Source organism: Antechinus flavipes, chromosome 3 (assembly GCF_016432865.1).
Source record: "Antechinus flavipes isolate AdamAnt ecotype Samford, QLD, Australia chromosome 3, AdamAnt_v2, whole genome shotgun sequence".
Classification (NCBI taxonomy): Eukaryota; Metazoa; Chordata; class Mammalia; order Dasyuromorphia; family Dasyuridae; genus Antechinus; species Antechinus flavipes.
Genome location: NC_067400.1, coordinates 433,756,243 through 433,783,493, shown reverse-complemented (window position 1 = coordinate 433,783,493; position 27,251 = coordinate 433,756,243). Strand labels below are relative to the sequence as shown.

Here is a 27,251-nt window from a genome sequence, read left to right as displayed (position 1 = left end):
ACCTACCCAATGCACTAGCAATTTGTATCTAATATGTTCTAAGTCTTTTAGTATTTCATAGGTATCAGCAAAATACTTGGGCTGTCTAGCTTGTAATTCAGACAGGAAAAAGGGCTGTAGAAAAATTAAATCATATATACTAGGAGAGCAGCAGAAATAAGACTGGAGAAGGATTAAATTTTTAAGATCCATTCCCAAAATATGATAGCAGTTAGAGAAGGTAAAGACTGTTAAACTAGGAAATCCCCGAGGTCCTTTAAGGATCTACATGCTTCCATACTTTGAAAACAAGCAAAACAAATTAGAAATAATGTTATGTTCACAAAAAGCAAATTGATAGGGCACTATACCATACTGAAATGAACCTTCAGGCCACCAAATTTAAAGTACTACCACTACTCCATAGAATTTCAGTTTTATATAACTGGTAGTTGACACATTCAAGATAAATTCCCATGATTTAATGAACAAAAAGTTCATTAATTTTTATAGAACTCTTAGAAGAGGTATCCTCTTTTAATGAGTCATGGGTAAGTGAAAACCCTCAACATTACTTAAGGAGATAAATGCTTAATTAGCTGGTCAGTGATACACTGTGACATATTTAACTTGTATAGGACTGCTTGCCATAGGGGGAAGGGGGTGAAGAGAGGGAGGGGAAAAGTCGGAACAGGAGTGAGTGCAAGGGATAATGTTGTAAAAAAATTACCCAGGCTTGGGCTCTGTCAATAAAAAGTTTATAATAATAAAAAAAATTAGCTGGTCAGTGAAATGTCCTGCATGATTTATAAATAATGATACTTAAAATATTAATATTTTTAAAGTGCATCATAGTATAATGCACATAGGTATCATATAAAAGTTTTCAAAGGCTTTACAGTGGTGGTTTTTAGATATGACATATGCCTAAAAACACACACACACACACACACACACACACACACAAGTGAAAATTTTTGCATTCTATTCAGGTTTCAAAGAGTAACCATCTACAATATTACAAAATCATTCACTACAATCTTGAGGTTAACAAAATTTAGGTTAAATTTTGTATATAAACAAAAAGGGAAGAATGATTTAAAGCATGAAAGGTATTAATACATTCAATTTGGTTTTTTCCAGTCAACCAACATTTCAAATCAGGTTTTGACTTCTCAAGCCCAAGACACTAATTTTGTAAATGTCTGAAGGGGGGGTTTAGAAGTCAGCAGATATTTATTTATGCTTTCTTTAAAATAACAAAGAACAACCATTGAGTACTCAATGTATGCCAATTCTATACTTAAAAAAAAACCCTACAAATCAGATTATAACACAGAAACAACAATCACAAAATGACATATGTCAAATTTAATTACAAAATTTTTTTGTTATATTTTGCCACAAATACAGAAATCCAATAACCTCATAAAATAAAATGTTCCCATTATTACAGATGCGTACAAATGCTCATCTTTCTGTATCACTATCTTTCTAGTGATGTTATATAACTGTAAATCAAGGAACACTATAATCTATGAAGAATAAAACTAAAGACAATCAGAAAGTTGATACAGTTCTAAAAAGTATCATATTGTATATTTCCAACAATTCCAATAAAAGAGTAAAATGTGCTCAACCAAAGAAGACATAGGCTGGTTCTGCATTGACAAGAAAGGAGAACATGAATGCTGCGATAATATCTACCCAATGTTACAAAGTTTAAGATAAAGCTTACAGTACACTGTCAGCTCTAGATGCCTTTTGAGAGAATACAGATAACTACACAGAATTAAAAGAACGGATATGTTGAAATCTCTCCTGCTGGAGAAAGTATCTATATCAATGATATGACAAATCCATTGAATTATGGAAATATTTCTCATTAACAAATAAAAAAATACTAAATGGCAACAATTGGAACCATGGTCAAGTACAGGAAACAACTAAATTTTTGCAAGTAAGTCCAGGCATTCCTGTATTCTAATGCTGGTTCTGACACTATTTATTTGACATAGGACACAACATAAGATTTTCATCTGAATAAAATTTTAGAGGTCATTTAGTCTAACACTTTCCTCTTGCAGATCAGAAACACTGACGTTCTTTGAAGTGACTTTTCCAAAATCAATAAAAAATCTTAAATCTAAGCCTTTTGATTCAAAATTCCAAGCTGTGCTACCTCTCAGGGCCTCACCTTTAAAATGAAGAGATTAGATATTTCCTAACATCCTTTCTATCATTGTACACTATCAGTATATAGTATTTTACACAATTATTACCTAGAATACTCCTTTAATTGGTGACTTTTCCATGTAGGATAGCATAGGGAAGGGGGGGGGAGGAGAGTACAAACTGAGAAACTGAGGATTACCAGTTTAGAGCTGCAAAGAAATATAGAGTTCACCTAATCCAATTCTTTATTTTAGATAAACTAAGGTCCAGATAAAAGTCACATACAAATTTAGCTGCAGGGTTTAGTTTTTAAACAGAGATCTTCTAATGTCAAATCCAACATTCTTTTCATAAATCACGCTGCTATGAATATTTAGTATTATCTTTTCTCTCTTTGATTTCTTTAATTTATATAACCAGCAGTGAGAACACTAGATCAAAAGCTATGGTCAATTTAGTCACTATTGTTGCATTAACAAATTGAAATGTATTTCCATGCCACAGTACAGTCTCATGACTAGACTAGTCTTTTTTTAGTGACATTTGTGCTTTTTGGGGGTCCAATGTGTTTCTTATAGGGAATTCATTTGTACCAATCCTGAAACCTTATGGTTATGCTTATCTGTGCAGCACAAAAGTATGCTTTCATTTGTGGGAAAATACACAATAAACATTTTTTAACTAATATTTTTAATAGAAGACTAGTAAATCTCTGAGGAATATATTAGCTCACTGAGAAGATCTCATTTAAATGAATGAATTAGAAGCATGCTACACTATATCAAGAGAATAAAACATGAAAAAAAATGGCATCCTCTCACATTTAGTTTTTCAAAGTATTAGTCAGAACCTAGCCTATGACTATACGAATATTCCTCCTCCGAATAAAAAGCAAATAGGATGTAAAGGGCATTTTTACATAACTGTAAAAAGTATCACCCACTAGAATTCTCCATTCCCTGATGGAAAAAAAAAATCCTCTTTCAGGACCTTTGATTTGCAGTCATTACACAGTCTGGATTTGGAATCAAAGGATGTAGATTAAAAGTCAGTGACTTAACTTCAATGAGGCTTCAGTCTCTTTATCTGTAAAATGAGGGTATTAAACTAGATGATCTTTTATGGTCTCTTCCAGTTCTAAATCCTATGTCCAGGATTATTTTGGCTTTTGTGTAAAGAATAAACTGGAAAAAAGATTTCAGGGAGAAAAACAATTATAATAGTCCCTGTAAGTGGTGATGAGAGACTGAACCAGACAGAGTGTCACACAAAGAGTGGAGAACAGACTCATACAACAGCTATCATAGAGGTAAAATCAATAAAACTAGGTAATTTTGTATAGGGAAGGAGAATGAAAAGTTTAGGATGTCTAAATCTAGGTGAAAGAGTGGTAGTGCCATCAATGGAAATTGAGAACTAAAAGAGTATTAGATTTAGTTTAAGGCAAAGATAAGTTCACTTTCAACAGAATTTGAATTGCTGGCAGAGAGAAATTTCGGAAGTTCTCATTGAATTTATCTGGAAAATAAGAGAGCTTTCCTAGATTTGTTAAAGCTAATGACTACTACTCACTTCTAGTGATTCACTGGGCGATGAATAATACAAATAATAAGTGCTTACTAATTTGGCAAAGTTGTGAAGGGATATAAAGATGAGTAAAATACTATACTTGCCCTCATTCTGCTCATATGTAAAAATGAAGGAGGGAAGTTAGGTTGACTAAACAGATTTAGGAGTAATCTGTGAAAAATTGAATATTGAATCCACAGGACCAAATGTGATAACAAATATATAAAGAAAATTCAAGTTAGCATTTACTGAGTACATGCAAAATACTAGAATAAAGTTAGACAAAAATCAAACAGTCTTAACTCAGGAAGCTTACATTTTACTCAGAGGACACAATGTATAAATGACATATACAAAATCATTTCAATAGGAAAGAGCAATAATAACTGTTGAGATCATCAAGAAAGACCTCAACATAGGAGATGGCACCTGAGATGCTCTTTGAAGACAAGGATTTTTAAAAAGTAGAATTAAAGAGTACATTTAGACTATTAATAAGGTCTATGCAAATGCAAAGGCAAGAATTGATACAGTAAGTCTGGCTAGAACACAGAGTAAATCAGAGAACACAGGAAAGAAATCTGGCTAGATAGGAGCCAGACTGAAGAGGGCTTTAAATGCAAAGCTGAAATCTTTGTATTTTAATTTGGAAGCAAAAAGAGGCTATTCAAGGTTTTAAAGTAGAGGAATGATTTGTTCAGATTTGTGCTTTAAGAATATAAATATAGCAGCAATATGAAGGATGGATTAGGAAGAAGAGGATGGAAGTAACTAATTAAGAAGCCTTTGTAAGTCTAACTGGGAAGTGAAGAGTGCCTGACATGAGTGGCTACCTTGTGAATGTGAGAGATACCACAGAGGTAGACTCAACTAGGCTTGTCAACTAATTGGGCAGAGGGAATAAAGGAAGAATTACAGGTTTTGAATTTAAATGACTGAGAAATTGGTCACACCATCAGTGGAAACAAGGAAGTTGAGGTAAGGGAAAGACTTAATGGAGAGGGAGGGAGAGAGAGAGGGAGGGAGAAAGAGAGGGAGAGAGTGTGTGTGTGTGTGATGTGAAAGAAAGACAGGGGAGGGAATGAGGGAGAGAGGGGAGAGGAGAAGGAATGGAAAAGGGAGGAAAAGAGAGAGTATAAACTGGAACATGCTAAATTTAAGTACTGGCTTAATGAAGTCTCTTCTCAGACATGGGAATGAGGGAAGGTCACTGAAAGATGGTAAAAGTGAGTGATTAGAAGGATGGTAGTCATGGCTAACAACAACTAACTATAAATTTATCATTTAAAGAAGAGTCCAAGTTCAAAACAACCCACTGCTAACCTGGTCATCAAGTTGATGAATTTTTTCAACCATAATTCTTGAAGTCTATTTATTAAGTTATATAGGGGCCGTGGTCTGTGCCAATATAAGAAACAACCATATCAATAAAATCACACATGTGTGATGTATTGCAATAACCTAAAAATAGATCTGTAACCTCATCACTAAAGGTATATTCTTTGATAATTCAAATTAAAACTCAATATATCTTCTTCCCATATATTCTCTACAAATTCAAGTTAAATAAATACCAGCAGGCTTCCCATTTATTATCTAATACTTTTACCAGATAACCAGTACTTTACTAGTCTTATTTCTCTCTGACCTATTATACATTAATACATATATTATCATGTGCCTTATACAACTCCTAACTGGAAACATTTTATAGTCCACTCAAGCTCATCATATATCTCTCCACAGGAGTAAGACTTAACTGTAAATCTTCAGACATTAACACAGTCAACTCAACAACACAGCATCACTGGAAACTGTTTGCCTTTCATTCTCAAAAAAAAAAAAAAAATATCATGACATTGGAGAGGTGATACCATGACATGAAAGTAAATTGGTTTAAGTTGGGACCTATGCAAGGTCACTTCCTCACTTCCCCTTCCAGAGCCATCTGGACACAGTGACCAGATATAGATAAGGATAATTAGAGATGGCCCTGGATGCAATGAGAAATCTAGGCCTTTTTTAGCTAAGATCTTCAACAGGTTTCAGTTTGATTATGGCTACACCCATTCAGTGATAAAGGTTAGGTAGCAATTGAGCAAAAAATCTCCACTTTGCCATAGTAATAAACAAACAAATAAATAAATAAGGGAGGGAAAACCCTCCGAGAAATTGGCTGCCGCAGAAGTGATTGCTATTTACATTCAATGAGTCGATTAGAATCTAAAAATTGACCAAATGGGGCTTGGTCTTGGATTTATTGGCAGTCAATCAATGAGAGAGAATTGGACTGGTTCTGATTTAAAGCATGGCCCCTAAGAAAGAAATCTAACCGGTAAACCCCAAGATATCTTGGGAGGATTCAGTTGTCTTGATCTATATCTGGCCATTGGAACCAGATGGCCCTGAAGAGAAAAGTGAAGCAGGTGACCTTACAAGCCTTCCCTCACTTAAATACAATTCCTGGCATCACCTCTCTGATGTCATGGTGCTCTTTGGGAAAGAAGGACAAACAACAGATTCAGTTGCTACCTATCATTGGAAGAATACTAATATTAGAAGGATTGACCTTTATTTCAGAGATCCTTAGGATCATTACAAAATAGTGTATAATTTTCCAGAGGGAATATATAATTTTTCTCCTCCTTCTTTTCAATGTACATTCAGTGTCTCTACAAAATAATTATATTGATACACTAGCTCTCTCGGTTATCCATTCTATTGCCAAACAATTTGGACAAGACATATTCTTCATTAATTTGCTTTTATTTTTTCTATGTAGTTATGTCAAATTCTTTTATTATGGATCTCACTTGGGAAGCTCAAAATATTCCAGAGTTTGAGGCAATCAGCACAATGCTATGTAGATGCCGGAATACCTGGAGAAACTCATCATCTAAGCAGCACACATGACAAAGGGCTAGATTGGAGTAAGGAATTCTACTTTAGACTCTGTGTGCCCATGAGCAAGTCTATCTGCTTGTAACCTATCTGTCTTAATTGCTTCTTCTATAAAACGGGGAATAATGAGTTGCTATTCTCAAGAATGGTTGTGAGAATTGAATAAAATAACATATGTAAAATGTTTTGCAAACCTTAATCATCTATAAGGAGTCTCCTTTCTACTTTGCACTTTTCACTAGATATCTTCTGTTAATGGCAAATACCTTTATCAAGCACATATCCCTCTTTTTTACCTCTCTAATAATTGGAGGCTCATAACAAAATTATTATAGAAAAGCTCTTGATGAAAAAGAGCTGTCCTGTGAAGAGAGCATCTCTATATACTGAATCAAATTCCATTTTTATAGTCTATACTTCATAATTGATTATAAGACCTATCAGTCTTTTATGAATACAAAGATGTGATCTGCTATGGAAAATACTTGCAACAGTTATCCTTTCCTCTTCTCAGAGCCTCATCAAAGACAGCCCAGAATTTGTTTAGATTGGGCTCAAAAAGACTGTAAGACTGAATAAGTAGATATTTAAGTCAGTAATTGGTCACTTGATTCTACAAATAAGGGAATCTATGATTTTGCATCCCCACCTTCTCCCAAAGCTTTCTGAGTCCTCTTTCAGCAATTTCAAAAAGTGAATTATTTCTCTCATTAGCTGTGTGATCCTCAATAAGCTTCTCTGTTTCCTTAGCTATAAAAATGACAAAATTGGACCAAATTTCTCAAACTTTTTTTTTTCTTTTCACTAAATCATCTTGTCTACTTCCTTGCATTCATGTTATACTACTTGTGTGTATGTTTTCTCTTTCCAAGTAAATTCTAAACATCATGAGGACAGCAATAGACTCAGATTCATTTTTATAGCCCTCTATAACCTTGAATATCATAGTATAGATAATCAGGTAGTGATTAACACTGTCAGGTAGACAAGAGTTCAAATTCTGCCTCCTGCTCTTAGTGATTATAAGGCCATGAGTCACAGTCACTTATCCTCTCCGAGACCGAGTCTTCGTCTGTAAAATGAAGACAGGACATAAAACCTACTTCACTGAGTTGTTATGAAACTCAAATAAAATTATATATGTAAAACAATTTCCAAACTTTAAAGTGATACATAAATGCTAATAATGGTAATTATTATAATGCATAAAACTAGAGGGATGTTACCAGGTCCTTGATAAATTCCAAGCATCAAAGAGTATTTGGACTACGTGGAATTTTAAGTCAGAGTTTAATTTGTTCTATTTTTTTAAATGTTCATTATGATCCCAATTTCTGAAGAATATTCTTCCTCAATATTATTTTAAAACGAATCCAAAATATATGAATTGTACAGTTGAAACTGTAAAAATAAACACCTGTCAACTATCTACAGCTGGGTGAGGGAGAAAAATGAAGCTTCCCTTTTTGAGTAATACAACAAACCCTAAATTTCTAAAATCCAAACTGACAAAATGGGAAAATTCAGGAGAAAAGGAACCAAAAAATACTATGTAATGAGCAAAACTGAAAAAAATATAAGCAACTACAAAATGTAAGCTTCATTTAATCAGTAAGTAATTGATGCTGCTCTTTCCAAATAATTCAACTTTTATCTTAAAATGCATAATTTGTGGCTGAAATATTTAACTCTTTTTCCCCCAGACACCAGAAATCCCATGGGGGTGGGGGAGGGGGGTGTAGGGCTATATTGTAAAATAAGAACAAAGTAATTTGTGATTTGTTTTTTAAAGTACTAAGGATGTAAACATTTATAAAATGAAATCAAGTAAAATGACTGCAAATTAGGAGACAGAAGTGCTTTTTCTTCTTGGCTCTGATACTAATTTGAGGAAATTTTGACTTACTTCAAGAAACTCATTTAATGTTTCTGGGCCTTATTTTCCTCATCTATGAAGTCAAGAGATTGGATGAGAGGATCTCTAAGGACCTTGCCAGTTCTTAATATTCTATTCCATTCTAAGGAGAAGAAAAATGACTCCTTTCAAAGAGAATTTGACTATTGTCTTGTCTTACTCTTCACATTCACAAGTCTTGTATAAGGAGTCCCACTCTCAGACCTTGTTTTGGGACACTATGTTTTCTTGCAGAAAATAAAATCCTTATTCTACTTCAGCTAAGGGCACACATGTTGTTTCACTAGTCTCTCTAGACTTCAAGGGAAATCACCCAAGGAGCCTGCAGAGGTGAAAACAAGTAAAGGCTAGATCTTTACTAGGCAGCAAGCAAAACAAAGCAGCACAAAGCCAGGAAATGCAATGACTGCATGTAAAGACAAACCCTACTTTAAAAAAAAAAAATAGCTCAACTTAAAAGGAAAAATATTTTGGAAATACATTAATTTCCCCCTATAATAAAATAGATTCTGAGTTAGAAAGCAGATTATGATGATTAACAGAAAAAGGTTTCCCTAAGAAACCTACTTTTTCTGGATATCAAGAATAAAACAAGAAATTTACATGTCATAAGTTTTGTCTGACTTCACACATTCCACACTCTTGTGTCTAGTTGCAGGCAGAGAGGATTGGACTAACATAACTAATATTTTTGCCCATTTATTTGTTCAAGTCATTTAATTTCCTTGGCTCAATTTCTACACTGATTATTACAATGATTGTCTTCTTCCTATTTCACTTATGTAGCTTTAAAGATGAGATTATCAGAAAGTTTCTTGGAAGAAAAGTATTACTCAAATCCAAGGTATCACATTTATTTCTAATATTTCAGCTAACTCAGTGATTTGAAAATGCATTCTTAGTTTCACGGACAAAGGAGAAATAGAGTGTAATATTTTAAAAAAGAAATCCTGGCCAAGCCTTAAGCAATCCTGCTGAGAGATCATTTCAAGAGTGATAGAATTACCCACATGTGATGATCCAATGTGAACATTTGTCCTGGGGGATGGGGGTGGAGCCAAACCCAAATATTTTCTTTTTTTAAGAGGAAAAAAAATGTGTTAAATTAGTTAAAGAGTATGGAAAATTTAGTGAGATGCCAAAAAGGCACTTGGCAGAAATGGGGAAGCACTAATACAGAATCCTGTTCTTTCCTAATGGCTGCAGCTAGTGATTTTCAAATCGAGATTCTTTCTTCAATCATTTTAAAAGAACTATTTAATACAAATATGCAAAGATGGTATAAATTATTTACAAAATAATGGAAAATGGAATTGACTATAAAACTTTGTATGGAAAGATTAGCTTTATTTTTTGATACTTTAATCTATCATCTTGCCTTCTTGAAGAAAAAAATAGCATGGGATTATCTATAGCAATACTCACATAAATATACCTAATGTGCAAGTTTAATCTTAAAACTTTAACAAAACAATACATAAATTTCATGAACAGAATTGCATGAAAAAGATGTTAATCAACAGCTTTATATGTCATTCTCTGAACAAGGCCAAACACTGAATCACTGTTAAAATTCCTCACGTGCAACTACGCCCAGTTAATCTGCTTGAAAGCAGCAAAGTATGTAAATCTACTTACACTGGTGAGATAAACATTTCTCTCATTAAATGTTAACATAGAACTAGAACCACTGTTTATCTGCAAGCATATCTATATCCCCTCTACTCATATTAAATGTTTTCCTCCAGTAATCCAGATACTCCAAAACTCTGGCTAAAATCATTCCAAAAAAAAATATATATTGTAGCAAGCTACTTTTTAGCAAAAATCCTTCCAAACAACAACAACAAAAAAAAAAAAAAAAACTTGTACCATGCTTTAATTTGGGGGGAGGGAGGGGAACCCAGTATGAAACATTTCCATCTGAACTATCACATGAAAATAAGCAAGAAAAGAAGGCACTCACAAGCAGAAGGTAAATAAAAAAGTAATTGCAAAGAAAATGTTTTATTTGTAGATTTTGAATTGCAAAACCAGTCTCCCCCTCTCCCACTGAAAAGACCTTATTTTTACAGACCACTATATACTGGCATGAAGAGTTTAGGTTTAGAGGTTCTGTGGGGTGGGAAACAGTTGCTAATTAGAATATATATTGTATCCACAGCAAATTTTTGCATATATTGTAATACAACTTGAAATGGGATGTGCACGCATGCTCATCTTTCTTAATTGAGACTTAAATCTGCATTCTGCCTTTGCTAGTTATTACCCACTGAGCTACCATTTTTATCCAGGGATTCTAAGTTTGACTAGAGCCCAGTAGGCGGATTTCTAAGGTGCTCATCTGCCTGTGATGCAGGAAAATCCTGTTAAACACCGATGACTTCAGAGATCAGAGTTTACTCCTTGTTCTTATACTTGAGGGGGGAAAAAAGTGAGATACCACCCACCTATATCTAGTTGGCTCCTCCTTATCCTTCTTGGCAACATGTCGGAGTTTAAAAAGAAACAGGACAATTGTTTTGCCAACAATCATTCCAACAAACCCTGTCAAACTATAAATATCACTACTTTACCCAAATCACTTTCTTTTTCCTTCACTATCTGTTCTTGAAAAAAAAAATCTCTAGATTTAAGTTACTTAAATATTCTCAAATTCTGTCAATATCAGATTATAAGACTAATTATATTGTGTGCAAAAATACATATAACTATGTAGCACTGGTGTTTTGGAATCCATTCACCTTAATTTCAAATGCAATTTTAATTATACTTTATACTTCAACATTTTCCTCTCACAAATGTTTTCTCCCAAAATCAGAAAAGTTAACTTGTTCTACAAACTTATACTTCTAAATTAAACTCAAATCATGTTATTTAACTGGAGATTTCCTATTATCTCTAAAATGAACACATGAGGATGAAATCAAGGTTTCCAACTTAATCACACTACAAAATCATACCCAAGACTACACACATGGAGTAAGCCAAAGGTAAAATGAGATCATAAAGTCACTCATGGTAACCAGGTCCCTATGTAGGAAGTGTGCTTTCACCACAAAACAGCTAAATACTAACAAAAGAAACCTTTGAGTCAAATACCACTGGTACCCGGGGTCTTGTGTCTGTATAATGCCTACACATTCATTTCTTTCTTTGCCTATAGAAAAAAAGAAAGTCTGTTTGTTTTTCTGATTCAGTCAGCCTTTTTAGCTCTTTGAATCTAAGGAGTGCCCAATGAAAAGAAGAGCATCTTATCAGTGTGCTCCAGACCAGCAGGCTATCTCCCATGCACACACAAAACCTACAGCCCCTTACAGTAAAAGGCCTCGCCCTCGTTCTTTTTCCCTCATTTCACAGCTAACACCCCGCAGTGCCCTGACAACAAATAAATGAATACACAAGGTCCTACAGTTCCTTACATAATTAACCATCTTTTCAGGTAGCCTGAGGTGGGCGGGAAGGGGAGGGAGGAGGAGAGGCTTTGTAGTAAATTGGTTTCATTTATAAAGTTTATGCAAGTGTGGTCAATGCAGACTTTTATTCTAAATTAGCTCACATTTAAAATGTTTTTTGTGTGTATTCTAAACTTTTCTTATGAAAATTTCAGCCAGGATCAAACATTTATGAATATATCAGTATTCATTTCATAGATATGAGCTCAGGCAAAAGTTTTATTGATTTCAAAATCAGAGTTTTGCTTTTCTAAGGGTAAAGCAAACAGACCCTTAGTTCTCCACTCTAAAGTGAAAGTTAATAAGGAACTCAACAAAACCAGTACCTTAAAACTATAAAAGTCCTTGCTTTCCCAAAGTTAGACTTATTCTCAAATTCCCTCAGTCTAAAGGAAATACTAGTTTGAAAATAAAAATGGACTAAAAGAAATCAACAATCCATTGAAAGCTGACAGTAAAGTTAGCAGGCATTTTTGCCATTAGTTATGATGTATCTACTCTTAATGGAGCCAAAGTCCACATCGAAGGATGCGATTCTTTGTATCATTATTGGGATAATAACTTAATTGATTTGCCTCAGTTGCTAAGGTTAGACACAAGAGGCTTATTGTTGAGAAAAAAATAGCTGCTTAGTGTTTTGTTTTTCAACAAACATCTTGCCATAGACCTCTAATCAGTTTAACCTTTTATAAACAGAGAACAACACATGGGGGGGGGGGGGGGAAGGCTACGTTTTGGTTGTTGCTCCTGCAATTCTGAAATATTTGTCATGACATGGCTTCAATAACCATTAAAAAGGAAAAAAAAAGGGACTGAGGAAAACAAAAAAACACAAAAAAGGCAATCAACCATAATGAGCTCACAACTCTCCCTCCTCCCCCCCCCCCCCCACTCCCTTTTGTAGCCCTTCTTTTTCCTCCCGCACAAGGTTTTGATCTAACCACCAAATTGCCTTTGGAGTTCAATCTGTCTTTTTTTTTTCCCTTTTAAGTATGAAAGTATATAAAAATAGGAAAACGCATGTGTATGATTCAGTTTTATCCAAAGTATCTCTTCAATCAAAATGTCACAGGATTTCCCTTTGCTACTGAAGAACTGAAAACCTAAGAAATCGACGATCTAAGTTCCCCTTTTTTTTCCTGTGTCTCTTCAAAAAAATCTCCTAGGTTTTCCTCGTTTCATGAGAAATTAAAACATGTAGCTTGAAGTTTCAGTTGAAGATTTCCAAGGAAGGCAAGAGACATGCAGAGACAGACAAAGAGATAGAGAAAACAGACGAAAGAGACAGACGGAGAGACAGACAGACGGACATGCACACACACAAACATACAGAGACAGAGGGACAGACACAGAGACAGAGAAAGAGAAACTTGTTGCAACGCTCAGCAAACCTGGCCCAGCCTCGCCTCCCCTCTCTCTCCACCCCTCCTCTTCCTTTTCCTCCTCCTCCTCTTACACCCCACCCTACCCAGCTAGTCCCCAGGGCAGCGGGGGAGGGGGGCGCCAAGAGGAAAAGAGGTGAGTTTGCATCCCCGCCGCTAAGGTCATTCAGCTGAAGTCGCCTGACCTGCGGCCCATCTTAGCCGCCGCCACCGACTTCTTTACAAACAAGGTCACCACGCCAACCCGGGTCCCTTTTATGAGCTTCGAAGGATAAAGGGCTCAGCTGTTTCCCAGCTCCAAAAGCTGCCCTTTTTGCAAAACCAAAGTCCCGGCGTCTCCAACGCGCCAGCAACACCCTCCCCCCAAACCTTCAGGATTCGTTCTTCCCCACCCCGACTCTCCCACAGCCCGCGCCGCCTGCCTCTTACCTGTTTCCGAAAGGGGGTTCGACTGGTGCCACTGCCCCCCGGATTCCCGCTGCTATTAGGAAAAATCATTGCCTGAAGCCTTGGAGGGCGGGGGAGGGGGAGGCTGTGGCAGGGTGCAAGAATGGGGGAGGGGGCAACTTTGGAAGCCACTAGTTCCGAGGCTAGTCCTGGGGAAACTCCCTTTCGCTGGCCTGCAGGCGTCAGGGGTTGGGGCTGGGCTGGGCAAGGCAAGGCAATGCTGGGGCTGCTTATTGCTGCTGCTGCTGCTGCTGCTGTTGCTGTTGCTGTTGCTGTTGCTGCTGCTGTTGCTGCAGCTGCTGCTGCTGCTGCTGCTGCCGCCGCCGCTACTCCTACTCCTGCAGGCGCCGCGGTGCTGACTTCTCCTGTCCCCTCCTCCTCCTCCTCTTCCAGCACCTCCTCCTCCTCCTCCTCCTGAACTCGGCTAAAAGTCAGGGGAAATGCCCCCGTCCCCTCCCCCTGCGGCTCCTCTCCCTCCTGCAGCCTCTTCCTCCTGCTGGGCTCCGAGAGTAGCGTTGGGCGGGAGAGGCTGTAGAAGCAGCAGCAGCCACCCTGCCTGCCATGGAAGGGAGTTAGTTCATTGATCAGACGACAGGGGAGACTTTTCAGGCGGCGGCAGCAGCAGCAGCGCCGCCACCCGTCCCACCTACCACGGCCACAACCACCGCCCTTAGAGGGCGCCGAGCGCGGGGAGGAGGGGGAAGGGAGGAGAGGAAGGTGGGTGGAGCAGGAGAGCCTAGTGCCTCTTCCAGGCACCTCTGGCTCCACCGCCCCGCCAGCCACAGCAGGCTCTATGCCCACTAGCTCCAAGTGAGCCGCGTCTCTAGGTTACAGAGTAGTCTGCCCCCTTCCCCTGGGTCAGCGTTCTGGAAACCCAGAGATCAGAAAGAGCTGCTGGCGGCCCCTTTCCCTGTGCAATGGTTGGGTCTGCCTCCCCGCATACCGCACATTCCTAGGTGTAGCCAGTCCCCCCCGCCCCCCCACTCCCCCTCGCTTCTCTTTTTTCCCCCTCCCTCTTTCTCTCTCCCCTCCCTAAGCACCACTGGTGGCAGCACTGCGCCCCTACTCTAAACCCCTGGCAGATCAGATCACTAAAGCACTTTGGGAGGAAGTCTAACTTAGTCCCCCGTCCTTATTTCTATTCTTTGCCCTTACAACCTCCCTTCTTCAAAATTACTTTGACTTTGATAAACAAAATTACGAGTAACCACGCTTACACAGCACATCTGCGAATCGACATTTAATCTGCACAACCCTACTCACCCCCTCAAAAAACAAACAGCTGAAACTTTAAAGTCAAATACACGTGTGGAAATACTTTGTTTTATGTACCTCATGTTTTGTATACAAAAGGAATAGATTTAGACTTGCTAAAAGATCTCCCTACAAAAAGATTTAATTTACACTTTCTAGAAGGGAAAAACAAACCCAAAAAACTCTGCTCCAACTAATTGAGGACCATTTCTGCGTAATTACCTGATCCGACTCCACCCTCTCTGGACAAACAGAGTAATCCTGAGTTTTGAAGCCTGAAGATCACAGGCACAAATAGACATAGTTTAAAGTGTATTTTCTATTTTCTGGTTTGAATTGTTAAGTAGAGAATTTCTGACTATCCTTCTAGTGAAGCTTCTTTTCTCACAGTAAAAATCTGAAAGAATCCTAGAAATCATCAAGTTGAACCTATCCCTCTGAAAGAGGCAGTCAATCTCTACTTGAATATTGCCAGTGACATTAGACTCTCTTCAGTACTTCATTGTTGGACAGGGACTCTCACATAGTAGGCACCTAATAAATACTTTTTAATTAGTTTGTCCTTGTTTTCTTGCCCCCAAAACCTCACTAAATAAAAGATATTGATATTAGTGTAATAACAAAATTTCAAGTTGTCTTAAGAAATAAGGAATCTTCATTACTGGAAGGGAAAACAAGATACTCTATGTTGATTTTCTAGCAAAACCACCATCTCTAGCTCTTGCTTCAGCATTGACAAATTGTAAATTATTCATCCTACACACGCAACCTGTTACTCTCATTAGAAACCCTCAAATACTCTTTACAATTGTTTTCAGTAAATTTGTGGAATTTAACAAGTTTTTGATATAGCTGTATAAAAATATGTAAAGAATAACACACGTCCTTCTCCTCTATAAAAACAAATATTAGATGCTTGAATACTTGTATTCTGAGTAAAACTTTGAGCTGCAAAATGGATGTTCAGTAACTAGATATAACTAATATTTGGTACATATTTAATCTATTTATGTCATATTCTTTATTAAGAAGCTTCTGGATGTCCTCACAATTACTTTTATTTCATCTAATACACTAAATTAAGCTGCCTCTCACTATTTCTTGTTTCTGAGACCCTCAATTGCAAGTTGCTAAACCTAAGTATGGAAAAACATGTTTTCTTAATGCTGTATAGGTTAAAGTCCTATCCTGATAACTCTTTACTGAGAATATCCTGCCCACAAACCCCTGGAGTTCAGACCTGTGGACTATCAGTAGAAGTGCCCTGGACAACCTCAGCTGTCATGGCCTGACGCTCAGGAAACCACAAACTAAACCACACACACACACACACACACACACACACACACACACACACACACACACACACACACACACACCCCAACAGTTTCATGGATTGATTTCTTTGTGGTACTGTTTTGGGGTCACAATTCTCTGGATGCTATGAAGTTCCAGTATCATGGTCCTTGACCAGGTACGTTATAATAATATAATAAAAGAAAATTTAAAGTGTTAATAAAAGCTTAAAATATCTAACAAAATTGATCATTTCAAAATAGTTATTTTTATAATAAAAGATAAGTGAAAAGTCTTAGAGACTCAGTTTTACAAATTCCATCATAAAAATGAATAACATGAAATGAGAAATGATAGTGATTATAGTTGTTTGTTTGTTTTTTTTTAAACAGATACTTTGACGGTCAATACTTTTTAATATATTGCTCAGTCTATATACAAGTAGGGGTTACAAGGAAAAAAAGAAAAGGTCCTCAACTTCAAAAAATTTATAATCTCATTAAAAAAAATAGAGGACAAATACAAATGGGTGAAAATCCAATATAACAGAGAAAGCAAAAACATGAAAACACATATCTTGAGCACATGTTTACATTTTTCTCGCACAAAATACACAGAGGGAGCCATGGCTAGAGAGGGTTACATTATAGGCTTGGAACCCCGAAGATAAGAGTTCAAATCTAACCTCTTCTGTTTGCTAATTCTATATTCATTTAAATTCAACTTACCTTGAGCAATTCAACTTAGCTATTAAGTCAAAGATAAGGTATGTGTTGGAGGATGGGAGTGAATGTACCTACAGGTACCAATGCTGAAATGAGAGCTTTTTCTTTATGTCTGTACTTATAACCAACACTGAAAGGAGAACAATTAAATGTGCTCTACCAATGAATAATCAATATCGTCCAGAATAATGAAGTAACAAAGCCTTTACTTTTGATCCTAGGCCTTAAAGGACTGATTGGGAATGCAAGGGCAAAGGTAGAATCATTGCAAGTCAAAGGAATGGAATAAAAACTTGGAGACTAAAATGAGCAAGCTATATGAAGTTTAACAGAAGTAAGGAAATAGTGGGAAACAAACATATACATTAAATATCCTTACATATACATACATATGTCTAACTATAACTATTTACAAGCAATATATATATATATATTAGTCAGAATACTGAATGATTATAGTAACAAAGTCAGATGAGATTATAGTAACAAAGTCAGTGAAAATTTGTAGATTTAAAGAAGTAGAAGACAGAGACAAGGTTGGAAAGACAGTAGACATACTTGAAATGGTATAGTAAAAATTTGTAGATTTAAAGGAGTAAATTGTGCAAATTATGTATTAGGCATTAGGGTTGGTTAGGTATATCAAAGAACAATTGTGTAAGTATGACAAGAAAATTAAGTAACAACCACATTTGCAAAACAAAACAAAAAAGGAAACAATCATTCTATAAAAACAATATATTCTACAGAAGACAGTAACAATAAGATCAATGAATTTGAGTCAGAAAACCTAGATTTTTATCCTAGCTTTAATATTCACTATCTCTGAAGATTTAAGGTTTGATCCAAGGGCCATTTTCTTAACAATGGAAGCAATATAAAATTAGAATGGTCTCTCTTGGAAGACAGTGAATTCTTCCCTTGACTAAAGGAGAAGCAAATATGAAGGGGTTTCTTATTTAGGTATGGGTTGGACTACATGGCCTCTGAGGTCTCTTTCCACTCTGAGATTCTGTGATTTTCCTCCTTAGATCTCAGCTGGTTTCTTCAACTCTGATTTTAATAAAAGAAATGGATCATAGGTGATTAAAATAGATAATCTTTAAAGTGCTTTGTGCCTCTAAAGCCTGCATTCTATGAACTCCACAAATAATAGTCCCTAATAGCAATACTATAATAGTCTTAAAAGTTTTTGTTTTTTTTTTGGCTGAGGCAATTGGGGTTAAGTGACTTGTCCAGGGTCACACAACTAGGATGCATTAAGTGTCTGAGACCACATTTGAACTTCCTGACTTCAGGGCTGGTGCTCTATCCACTGCAACCTTAGCTTCTCCAAAAATAATCTTGGTAAATAGAGCAGAAAGTTTGTATTTTTATCTTCCTATTAGTCAAGACTAACAATGAATTACAGTACTACTTAATTGAAAAGAGATATGTCTGAGGTTCACTATGTGGGAATTTGTTTTTCAAAAAAAAGAGAACTAGCATTTATTAAGCACCTACTATGAGCACACTGTTTCTCAAGGATTCTGGTTTGAGGAATATGGATGTTTATTAAAATTTTGTTAAAAAATTTAATTGCAGATAGTCAAAATTTTAAGAGTTGAAAGGGACCACAGCCTCTTCCATCTAGCCTAAATTATATATGAAAAACAACAAACAACAATGATCTCTACGGTATATATGATAAGTCATTGAGCAAGCTGCCTTGGGAAGTAATGTATTATTCCCCACTTCGCAAGGCAGCTACTATTGGAATCCTTTCATTTCCAAATATTTCTAATAATTGAGAAGCCTATAGAAGCAAACTTCAGAATTCCAATCTCAATTGAATCTATTACTAATTATTTATTGAGTATCTACTATGTACCCAAGATTATTAGACCTGGAGTAAAGAAGATGATAAAATAGAGATGTAAAGCTAATCAATGACTCATGGAGTCAATAATCTAGTTGGGTAACAACATTAAAACAATTAGAGAACAATTAAGCAATAAAGTCTATGATATTAGCTATAAAACGCAATGGGACTTCAAAAGCCACATCAGTGTGACTCCAAGTTATTCATGGAACATTTCATAGAAACAGCAGCATCTGAGCAGATGATGATTTGGAAAATGGATATAGTACTTTTTGCAATGAGGTGATAGACTGGAGCTACAGAATGAATGAAACTCATCTCCAGACTATATAGCTTTTTCACAGGCATTTCCCTTAGGCCTGGAATGCTCTCCCTGCACATTTCTAAAATTTCCATCTTGTGCAAAAGTCTCTCTTCCCCTCACCCCCTTCTTTTTATACTACTGCCATCCATCTAAGATTACCTCTAATTTTCACTTTATGTGACTCATATGCACATGATTGTTTGTAGGCTGTCATCCCATTAGAATGTGAGCTCCTCAAGGGTAGGAACTTTTTAAACCTTTCTCTGTACCCACAGCAATCAGCACAGTACCTGATATATAGTTAGTACTTAGTGAATACTTGCCAATTAGCATGTGTTTTCTGAAACAGCCAATATGTGATTTTGTTTTATTTAACTTTACTTATTTTTCACAATGGAATACTCTTATTTTTTAGGCAGGGAGAACTGTAAGGTGGAGACATGAATAGATAATGTTAAAATGCCAAAAAATGCAAAAAAAGAAAAAGAAATTAAACATTAAAGAAATGCACAGAAGAGATTAGAAGGAAGTTCTGAGGTAAGCATGGTAAAGAAAGCAGTTTTATTATTACCCTGATAAATGAATATACAAAGTAAAGACTATATCTAATGGAAGTTGAGTTTAATATGTAATCATCTCTTTTTCTTTATATATTGAAATATTAATATATGTCAAGTTCATAAAGGACAAAAAGAGGCAGGTATATGGAAGTGGACTACAGGATTCCAAGCAATAAGAGTAATATTTACAAGGTCATAATATATTCAGAGGATAATGAGAAGATTGGCTTGAGAGAAACCTATGATCGCATGTTCAGAACAAGTGAACAATAAAGTTAGAATGGCAGGGCCCCATCACAGAAGGCTTTGAAAATAAAACAAAGTAATCAGTTCTGGAGAATCAACTATGAGAGAAGAGTCTGGGAAACTAAGATAACTTCTACTTTTATGGGTATATTTATAATCATTAATTTGTATTTATCAAAATGAGTACATGTATATGCTATTATATTAAATACTGCCAAAAAATATTGTTAATCTGCAGTTTCTGTATTCTTGCAGACTGTCTCCTATGCCTGGAATGTACCTTCTTCATCTATACCTTCAAATCCTTAGCTTCATTCAGGACTCAGTTGAAGTCCTACCTGTGATAGGAACTTTTCCATTTTCTGCATTTGTTAGTTTTCTCCTCCTTAAATTATCTCATATTTGCAAAGTAAATGGGCTTTATAACATGGAAGTGATCCTGGGTTTTAAAGGTTATACCAAAAGAGCAAAAAAAAAAAAAAAACTTTTTGATTCTACTTTACTGTACTGGAAAATCTGCTGACTCAAAGCCTAGAAAGAAACTGAAACTGATGATGTCAGTGAACCTATCTTAAAAGTACAGACTAAGAAAGCAACAGTATCTTGGTCACCAGACAATAAAATCTTTGCCATTAAAAAGAGAAGAAATTGAGAAAAAAAATACGTTTAACAATGGTTAACCTTGCGCTACTTTTTGTTTCTTCAGTGATGAAATACTAAAAAAGGGTGAAGAAAATGCTAAGATTGTTTTTGGACCATCCATAAACATAAGATCTCTTTCAAATAATGCATTGACAAACTATTGGTAGAAATTAATGACATCATTATTGATATTTTCCCTTAAAAAAACCCTGAAGACAAGGAAGTTGTGGATAATTAAATATATAATTCATTATTCTCCTAGGAAAGCTACCAAAGAATAAAAAAAATCATAGAAGATATTACCATTTCCTCAAATGCCTACTTTTTCATCTTTATAAAATATTTATGAAAATGATTTATACATATATTGAGAATATTCTTAATAATAATATGAAAAGGAAATAGGAAAGGTTTTGCAAGTAATTCACTGTGACTACAATGTTAAGGTAACATAATTAACTAAAAGAAGTGAAGAGAAAACAAGATTCTGCTACACTCATTATTAACAAAAACAAAACAAAAATCCCAATATTTTGACTTGGTATAATACATTTTAAAGCCCAGTCCCCTTATACATTCATTAAGATCATGTAAAATTTCTTGACAAAGACTGCCAGAGAGATTAATCCTCATTGAGGCACAACAGAGAAGGAGTGGAGTTCAGAGAGGAGAGAATTCCAGGAATGGGAATAAATCAGAAAAAAAAGCCTGATAACTTGTATATTGGTTGGGGAACAATAAAAAAGCCAATGATATTACTGTGAAGTGTATGTGCTAGGAAGTAAGATGTAAGAAGACTGGAAAGGAAGAAGGAGACTAGGTTATAAAGGAATTTGAATGGACTTTTGAATTAAAAAAACTCCCTCTGTGATTTCACTTATTCACTCTTGAATTCTAACTTCTAAGTCTGTTAAGATAAGCACGTGTGTAATAGGACAAACAAACATTCTTCACAAAAGTATGAATCACTTGTGTGTTAAAGATCTTTTCTTAGGGGTCTAATCCCTTTTTATTGCCATTACCACATGGGGATGGGTGAAAGGAACTTTTCTGGAGAAGAATAACTTTCTAGGGAAGTTGAGAAAAAGAAAGCAGGATCATTTTCTATAAATTAAGGCTGTGAATGAAGGAAGGTATGGGTTTGGATTTCTGAAAAATTAATTAAAATGCATTTCCCATTTAAAAATCAGGGGATGGAATCTACAGAGTTCAGATATAGTTTATAGATTACATAGCTTCAGTAGGCCAATTAAATATCTAATCACCACTGATAAAGTTTATATATATATATTTATAAGTTTATTGCAAATTTAAAACACTTGACTTAAAAATTAATTATAAGAGTATAACTTGTTTCTAAGTTAGTGACTCCTTTTATATACAGAAGAGCTTATAAAATTTAAAGCTCATTTGAATTTTTCAGCATGAACAGTATTATACAAATTAAATTTATTTTCTTCAGCTACTCTGCAATTAACCCATACAATTATTCCCCATAAACAGTCCTTAATCTTATTTCACTAAAAATCTGATAAGTTTGCAACATTATACAAATTCTGAAAAATGGAAACATTAGAAACTAGGCTAAAAGTTCGTTTAAAATTGATCTCCACAAAAGGAAGTTATTATGTCATTTTGTTGTGGACATTTAGTAAATTTAAATGTGATAAAATTAATAATTTATTTTGTAGTTAGTTGTAAGTTAATTGCTGATACATGAAATGGCGAGGACAGGCTGCTATTGAAAAAAGTAGGAAAAGGCAATTATCGGGGTAAATCAAGCAAAAATTGGTTCCATATTTCAGAGAAAGATATAGTTGTGAGATTCTTTCCCCCTAAATTACCTGGGATGTTGCCTCAGTCTTCCAGTTTATTTGGCTATGGAAACCTAGCTCTTGAGTTGTTAAATCTCCATAATTATGTCCTGCAAACAAGCCTATAGAAGAGTATTCGTTTTCAGGATGTTTAAAGACTAATGCCAAATTCCTGAAAATACATTATAAGTTATGACAATTCCACATTAAGAAGGGAAGAGCTTAATAGCTAACTTTAGAATTAATACTCATCTAAAAGGATGAAAACATGGAATAAAGGGACAGGAAACAAAGTGAGGAACTCATTTGAGGATACTATGTAATAGCCTCATCATTACATATACCTTTCAACAGATTCTACTAGAAGCTCTGCACAATGAACATAGCTAGTTATGATCATATATAATAATAACAACCAGGGAGGAGACACAAACTCTGTTTTAGAAAATAAGGAATATACCAAATCAAGCAAATAAAACAGTGACTGAAAAAAACAAAGTATCTTGTTACATTCTTAGTAAAGGGAAAAAAATATTTTTTATAAAACATGGGATCATAATGAAAATTAAAGTATTCAAAGCTAACTATAAAGAGGAAACCATAGTAAATTGTTTTTATCCTTTCTACTCCAAAAGATTAATAACATAAATTGGTACTATTTGGTCTGAATTTAAAAGGGGATGAGGTAAGAATTAATAGTATTTCTGAAACACATGATGAGGATGCTAAATAATAACTGTCGCTCAGTTCCATGAGAAATTAATATAAAAATAAAGAGAAAATGGGATTAATTTGAATTTTACCTTAGTTAGATATATGGTAAAAACTTTCCACAGCATAATCAAGAATATTAGAATGGGTTGCTTGAGGAGCTTGTGGGAGTTCTGTCCCTAGAGATTTTTAAAAATTGTATGATACATCTGACATGTGATGAATTGGTCACAGACCTGTGGTGAATTGATGCTCCCCAAGCAGCAGAGGGAGAAACAGGAAGTTCTGATGTTGTCATGACAATATGATGTCATCATGACCTCAGCAATTCCTGGTTCTAAACCTTCAGGTAAGGACCTTCTCTGATTTTTCAGGATCCCTCTCTTCTAGGCTGTCATCAATCTATATTAGACCCTCACTGTACTCACACTATGCACAAACTAATATTAGACCATTTGGTGGATATGATGGTCTAATCTCCATTAAAATAGTAAGCACCAAAACCCTATGTATAAATCAAAATTGCTCCCATTTATATAGTGTTTAACAGTTGCAAAGCATTCATAGAAATCCTATGAGTTCAGGGAAGTCTATCTACAAGAAGTATGGTACTGATAACTTTTGGAAAAGTTTTCTAGCTTCATATTTTTAATGACATAAAGACCTTAAAAATAAATTCGATGCTAATTCAAAATTTTCCAGCCATGGTAGAGCAACACAAAGAGTTTATATAGAGATTGCAGTGGGATACTGTAAGGCCTCTAACAGGAGGTAGGTACACATATAAAGCTCAAAGAGCTTGTCTTTCCCCTCTACTTTCAATAAATGGAAATTATTTGGAATTTGCATGACAAAAGTATATTTAAAAAATAAAATGTATTGACATGTATTGATTTTACATCACATTTTTATGGAGAGAACTCTCTCTCTCTCTCTCTCTCTCTCACTCACTCATATCATGCTCTGGAATTCAATCCTCTCTTATAACCAAGATCACAAATAAAAAAATAAAAAACAAACTACAATGACCACATATGATAATGTATACATCATCTCTCCTCTTCCACTTAAAAAAAAATAATTAAGCCTCTAAACCAGACATAAGTCTCACAGAAAAGTGTGCTTTCTAGAGAAGCAAAGATTTAGAAAAACTTCAAGACATGAATAGCTCTGGTGTAGCTGCTCCCTTGCATAGGTACTATCTTTAGGGTTTAAGGGGTTTTAAATGGATTCTTTTTGTGGGGAAATTAGATGCTTAATAAAGTTTCGTGAACTGAATTGAATGGCACTGAATTTAAAATTAAGCTTAAAGGAATAGCACACAGAAGTAAGCATTGTTAATAAGCCCCTAGTTCCAGGTCTGTCTAAATGACTGTGGGGTACTCGGCAGGTCATTTAATTCTTTGAGTCTCATTTCCTCATCTGTAAAATGGGGACGTTGTTAATTATATTCTCTACTTCACCATATTTTTCTGAATGTAAGTGCTTTGCAAACTTTACAATGCTATATAAATGTGAATGTTATTAAATAGTTGTATTGCCTGGATGAGAGGGAATCATAAGTGGACTAGAATTAAATGTTATTCATTTGTTGGCTTTCAGTACTTCTATCAAGGAAATCAGATTATATAATCCAAATATCATTCTTAATTATAAGTACTTTAAGCAATATAAATACTTCTTTGAACATACTTTAGGCTGAATTAGCCTATCTATATAAATATCTTCTATTATCAGTGATGTGATATATATGTCTATATATATATATCCATTTAGCAACTATATTAAATATCAACACACTGTGTCAAGAGCCCAGAAACAAATTGTCATATATTATATGTAGCATATATATAATCTGTTTAGATAAATATCTAAGAGAAGAGATATGCAACTACCTAAAAGATACCACTGAAAATTGACAAACCATCTTATACAAGTAGCATTTTTGAATGAATAAATGTACCCACATAGTAGTACACATACATAGCATACATATTCATACATAGATCCATTTATTTAACAAACAAATTTTTAAAAGTGTTTACTAGTATGTACATGGTTCAGTGCTCATCAATGGGAAAGATAACACTTAAGATATCCTCCCTACTTTCATAGGATGCGTGTGTACGTACACACACACACACACACACACACACACACACCACATGTATATAAGGTTTCTGAAATATCCAGTCTTTTCTGAGAACAGAAAACTGGAGATTTGTTGCAAGTAAATGGCTCCTGTGGCAGTATTTTTCAAAAGAAGTCATCCAATGGGTCTCAGTTTTCAGTGAGCACAACCTCTAGGGATTCAAATGAATAATTTTACTCTGATTTCATGTGGTTATTTGTTAAAAACAGACTTGAAGCCACTGAGATGTCTCCCAATATATTTGCTACTTTCTACTCACATTCCTCCAAACTAATTTTAACCTATTCCTAAATCATTAGGAAAATACATTTGTTTAATGAAGAAATTCAAAACAAGGTTTAGGAGGAGAGGAAGAAATGACCACAGTAGTCAAAGCCATTCCAGCTTCCTTTTATAGTGAGTCCTATAGATGCATGCCAAATTTAACTTCCAACAATGCTCATATTCCTTTGAAAAGACACAAACTTACTACCTTTCTACACAGAGCCTGGATATTTTCTAAGGTCAGAATAAATGAACAAATTTTCATCTGGTCATGTGAGTTCTATTTGGGTAGAAAAAGCCACATATCTGAAGTTATTACCTTGGCTCTTGAAACTACTATGAAATTACATAATGAATCAAGGTTATTAAACTATAACATAGGATGACCCAGTTTTGGATTAAGAAGGTAATTATTCATATTAGTGATGCTCAATATGAATAGTGATATCATAAAAATTGAAAGTTGATTTATGAGTTATTGATACAATTCTTATTTACTCAAAGATTGAATATCTTGTTTAAATTTGCTCCTTCCTCATAAAAAGATGCCTTCAGGTCATTTTACTACTACTCTGAGATGTGTGTGTAGGCTGACCAACAATTAAAGATTGTGAAATCCAAATTGGAAAATTTGGTTCTAATCAAAGGTTATTTTTGCAAAAAAATATTAAATTAAATTTGGGGGATTTCTTATGAATTACAGTCCATCTTTACTCTTAAACCTTATTGCTACCAATGATTAATATTTGACTTAGAAATAATTTTGTGTGATTTACTATAGCAATAAAATTTCAAATTGAATGAAAATTCTATTCAAGGGAAAAATCAGTAATTATTTACATAAAATGAAAATGATCTTGATTTTTATTTGGGAGCATATATTCAAAATTTATTGAAGAACAATGATACTGAAAAAAATCTGACTTTTATAAAAATAAATCTTGAGGAATAAAATTCTGATTTTTTAAATTCAGAGTCCTTCAAGTCAATTAAAATTTAGATTCTCTAATCATCATATTTTTCATTATTCTCCAATGTATGGGAATTATGAATTCTGTATTTCAAGGACCTATTTAAGGAAACTTGAATGTTCATGTAACCTATTATTAACATCACTATTAAAAAAGAAATGAAAAACAAAAGTTTATGTAGAATGGTTTTACACATATACACATATCTGTGTCTAATAGTAGTTATTTCTAGAGTAAAGGGAGGGAAGGAAGAAAAGAAATAAAGGGGGAAAGTTACATGATAACTTTATTATGTATTTAAAAGGAATAGCAAGTTGTATATAATAGATTTGCAGTTTTATGTTCAATCATTTCCCCCCTCCCTCCTTTTCTATGTTATGGAAATGTTTGTTTTATTTCTTAAGTTCAGGATAAAATAAATTAAATTTAAAAAGAAAAGAAAAGACTCACAATTTAGGAGACAGAGAGCAGACTTGAAATTGGGAAGACCTAGCTTCAAGTTTCATCTCCAACATAGAGTGGTGATAGGATCCTGGGCAAGTTAGTTGCTTTCTCACTCACAGTGCTCTGGGAAATTCTCTAAAATTTATAAGGTGCAGAAAATATACTGACCTGCATGAATTAAATG

General features: G+C 34.9%; 1 protein-coding gene across 4 annotated transcripts in view; it reads right to left on the bottom strand.

Annotated features, from left to right (window-relative positions):
• The window catches only part of RBMS1 (RNA binding motif single stranded interacting protein 1), a 242,825-nt gene that overhangs the window by 155,689 nt on the left and 59,885 nt on the right, over positions 1 to 27,251 (bottom strand). Inside the window, exon 1 of one of the 4 annotated variants that reach the window (XM_051986286.1) lies at positions 13,806 to 14,095. The exons of 2 other annotated variants lie outside the window; for them this stretch is intronic. In XM_051986286.1, the coding sequence (XP_051842246.1) occupies positions 13,806 to 13,874 (69 nt within the window). In that variant the 5' untranslated portion in view covers positions 13,875 to 14,095. Of the gene's footprint in view, positions 1 to 13,805; positions 14,096 to 27,251 lie in introns of those variants that run through there. One more of the 4 variants, XM_051986285.1, reaches the window with a different exon arrangement.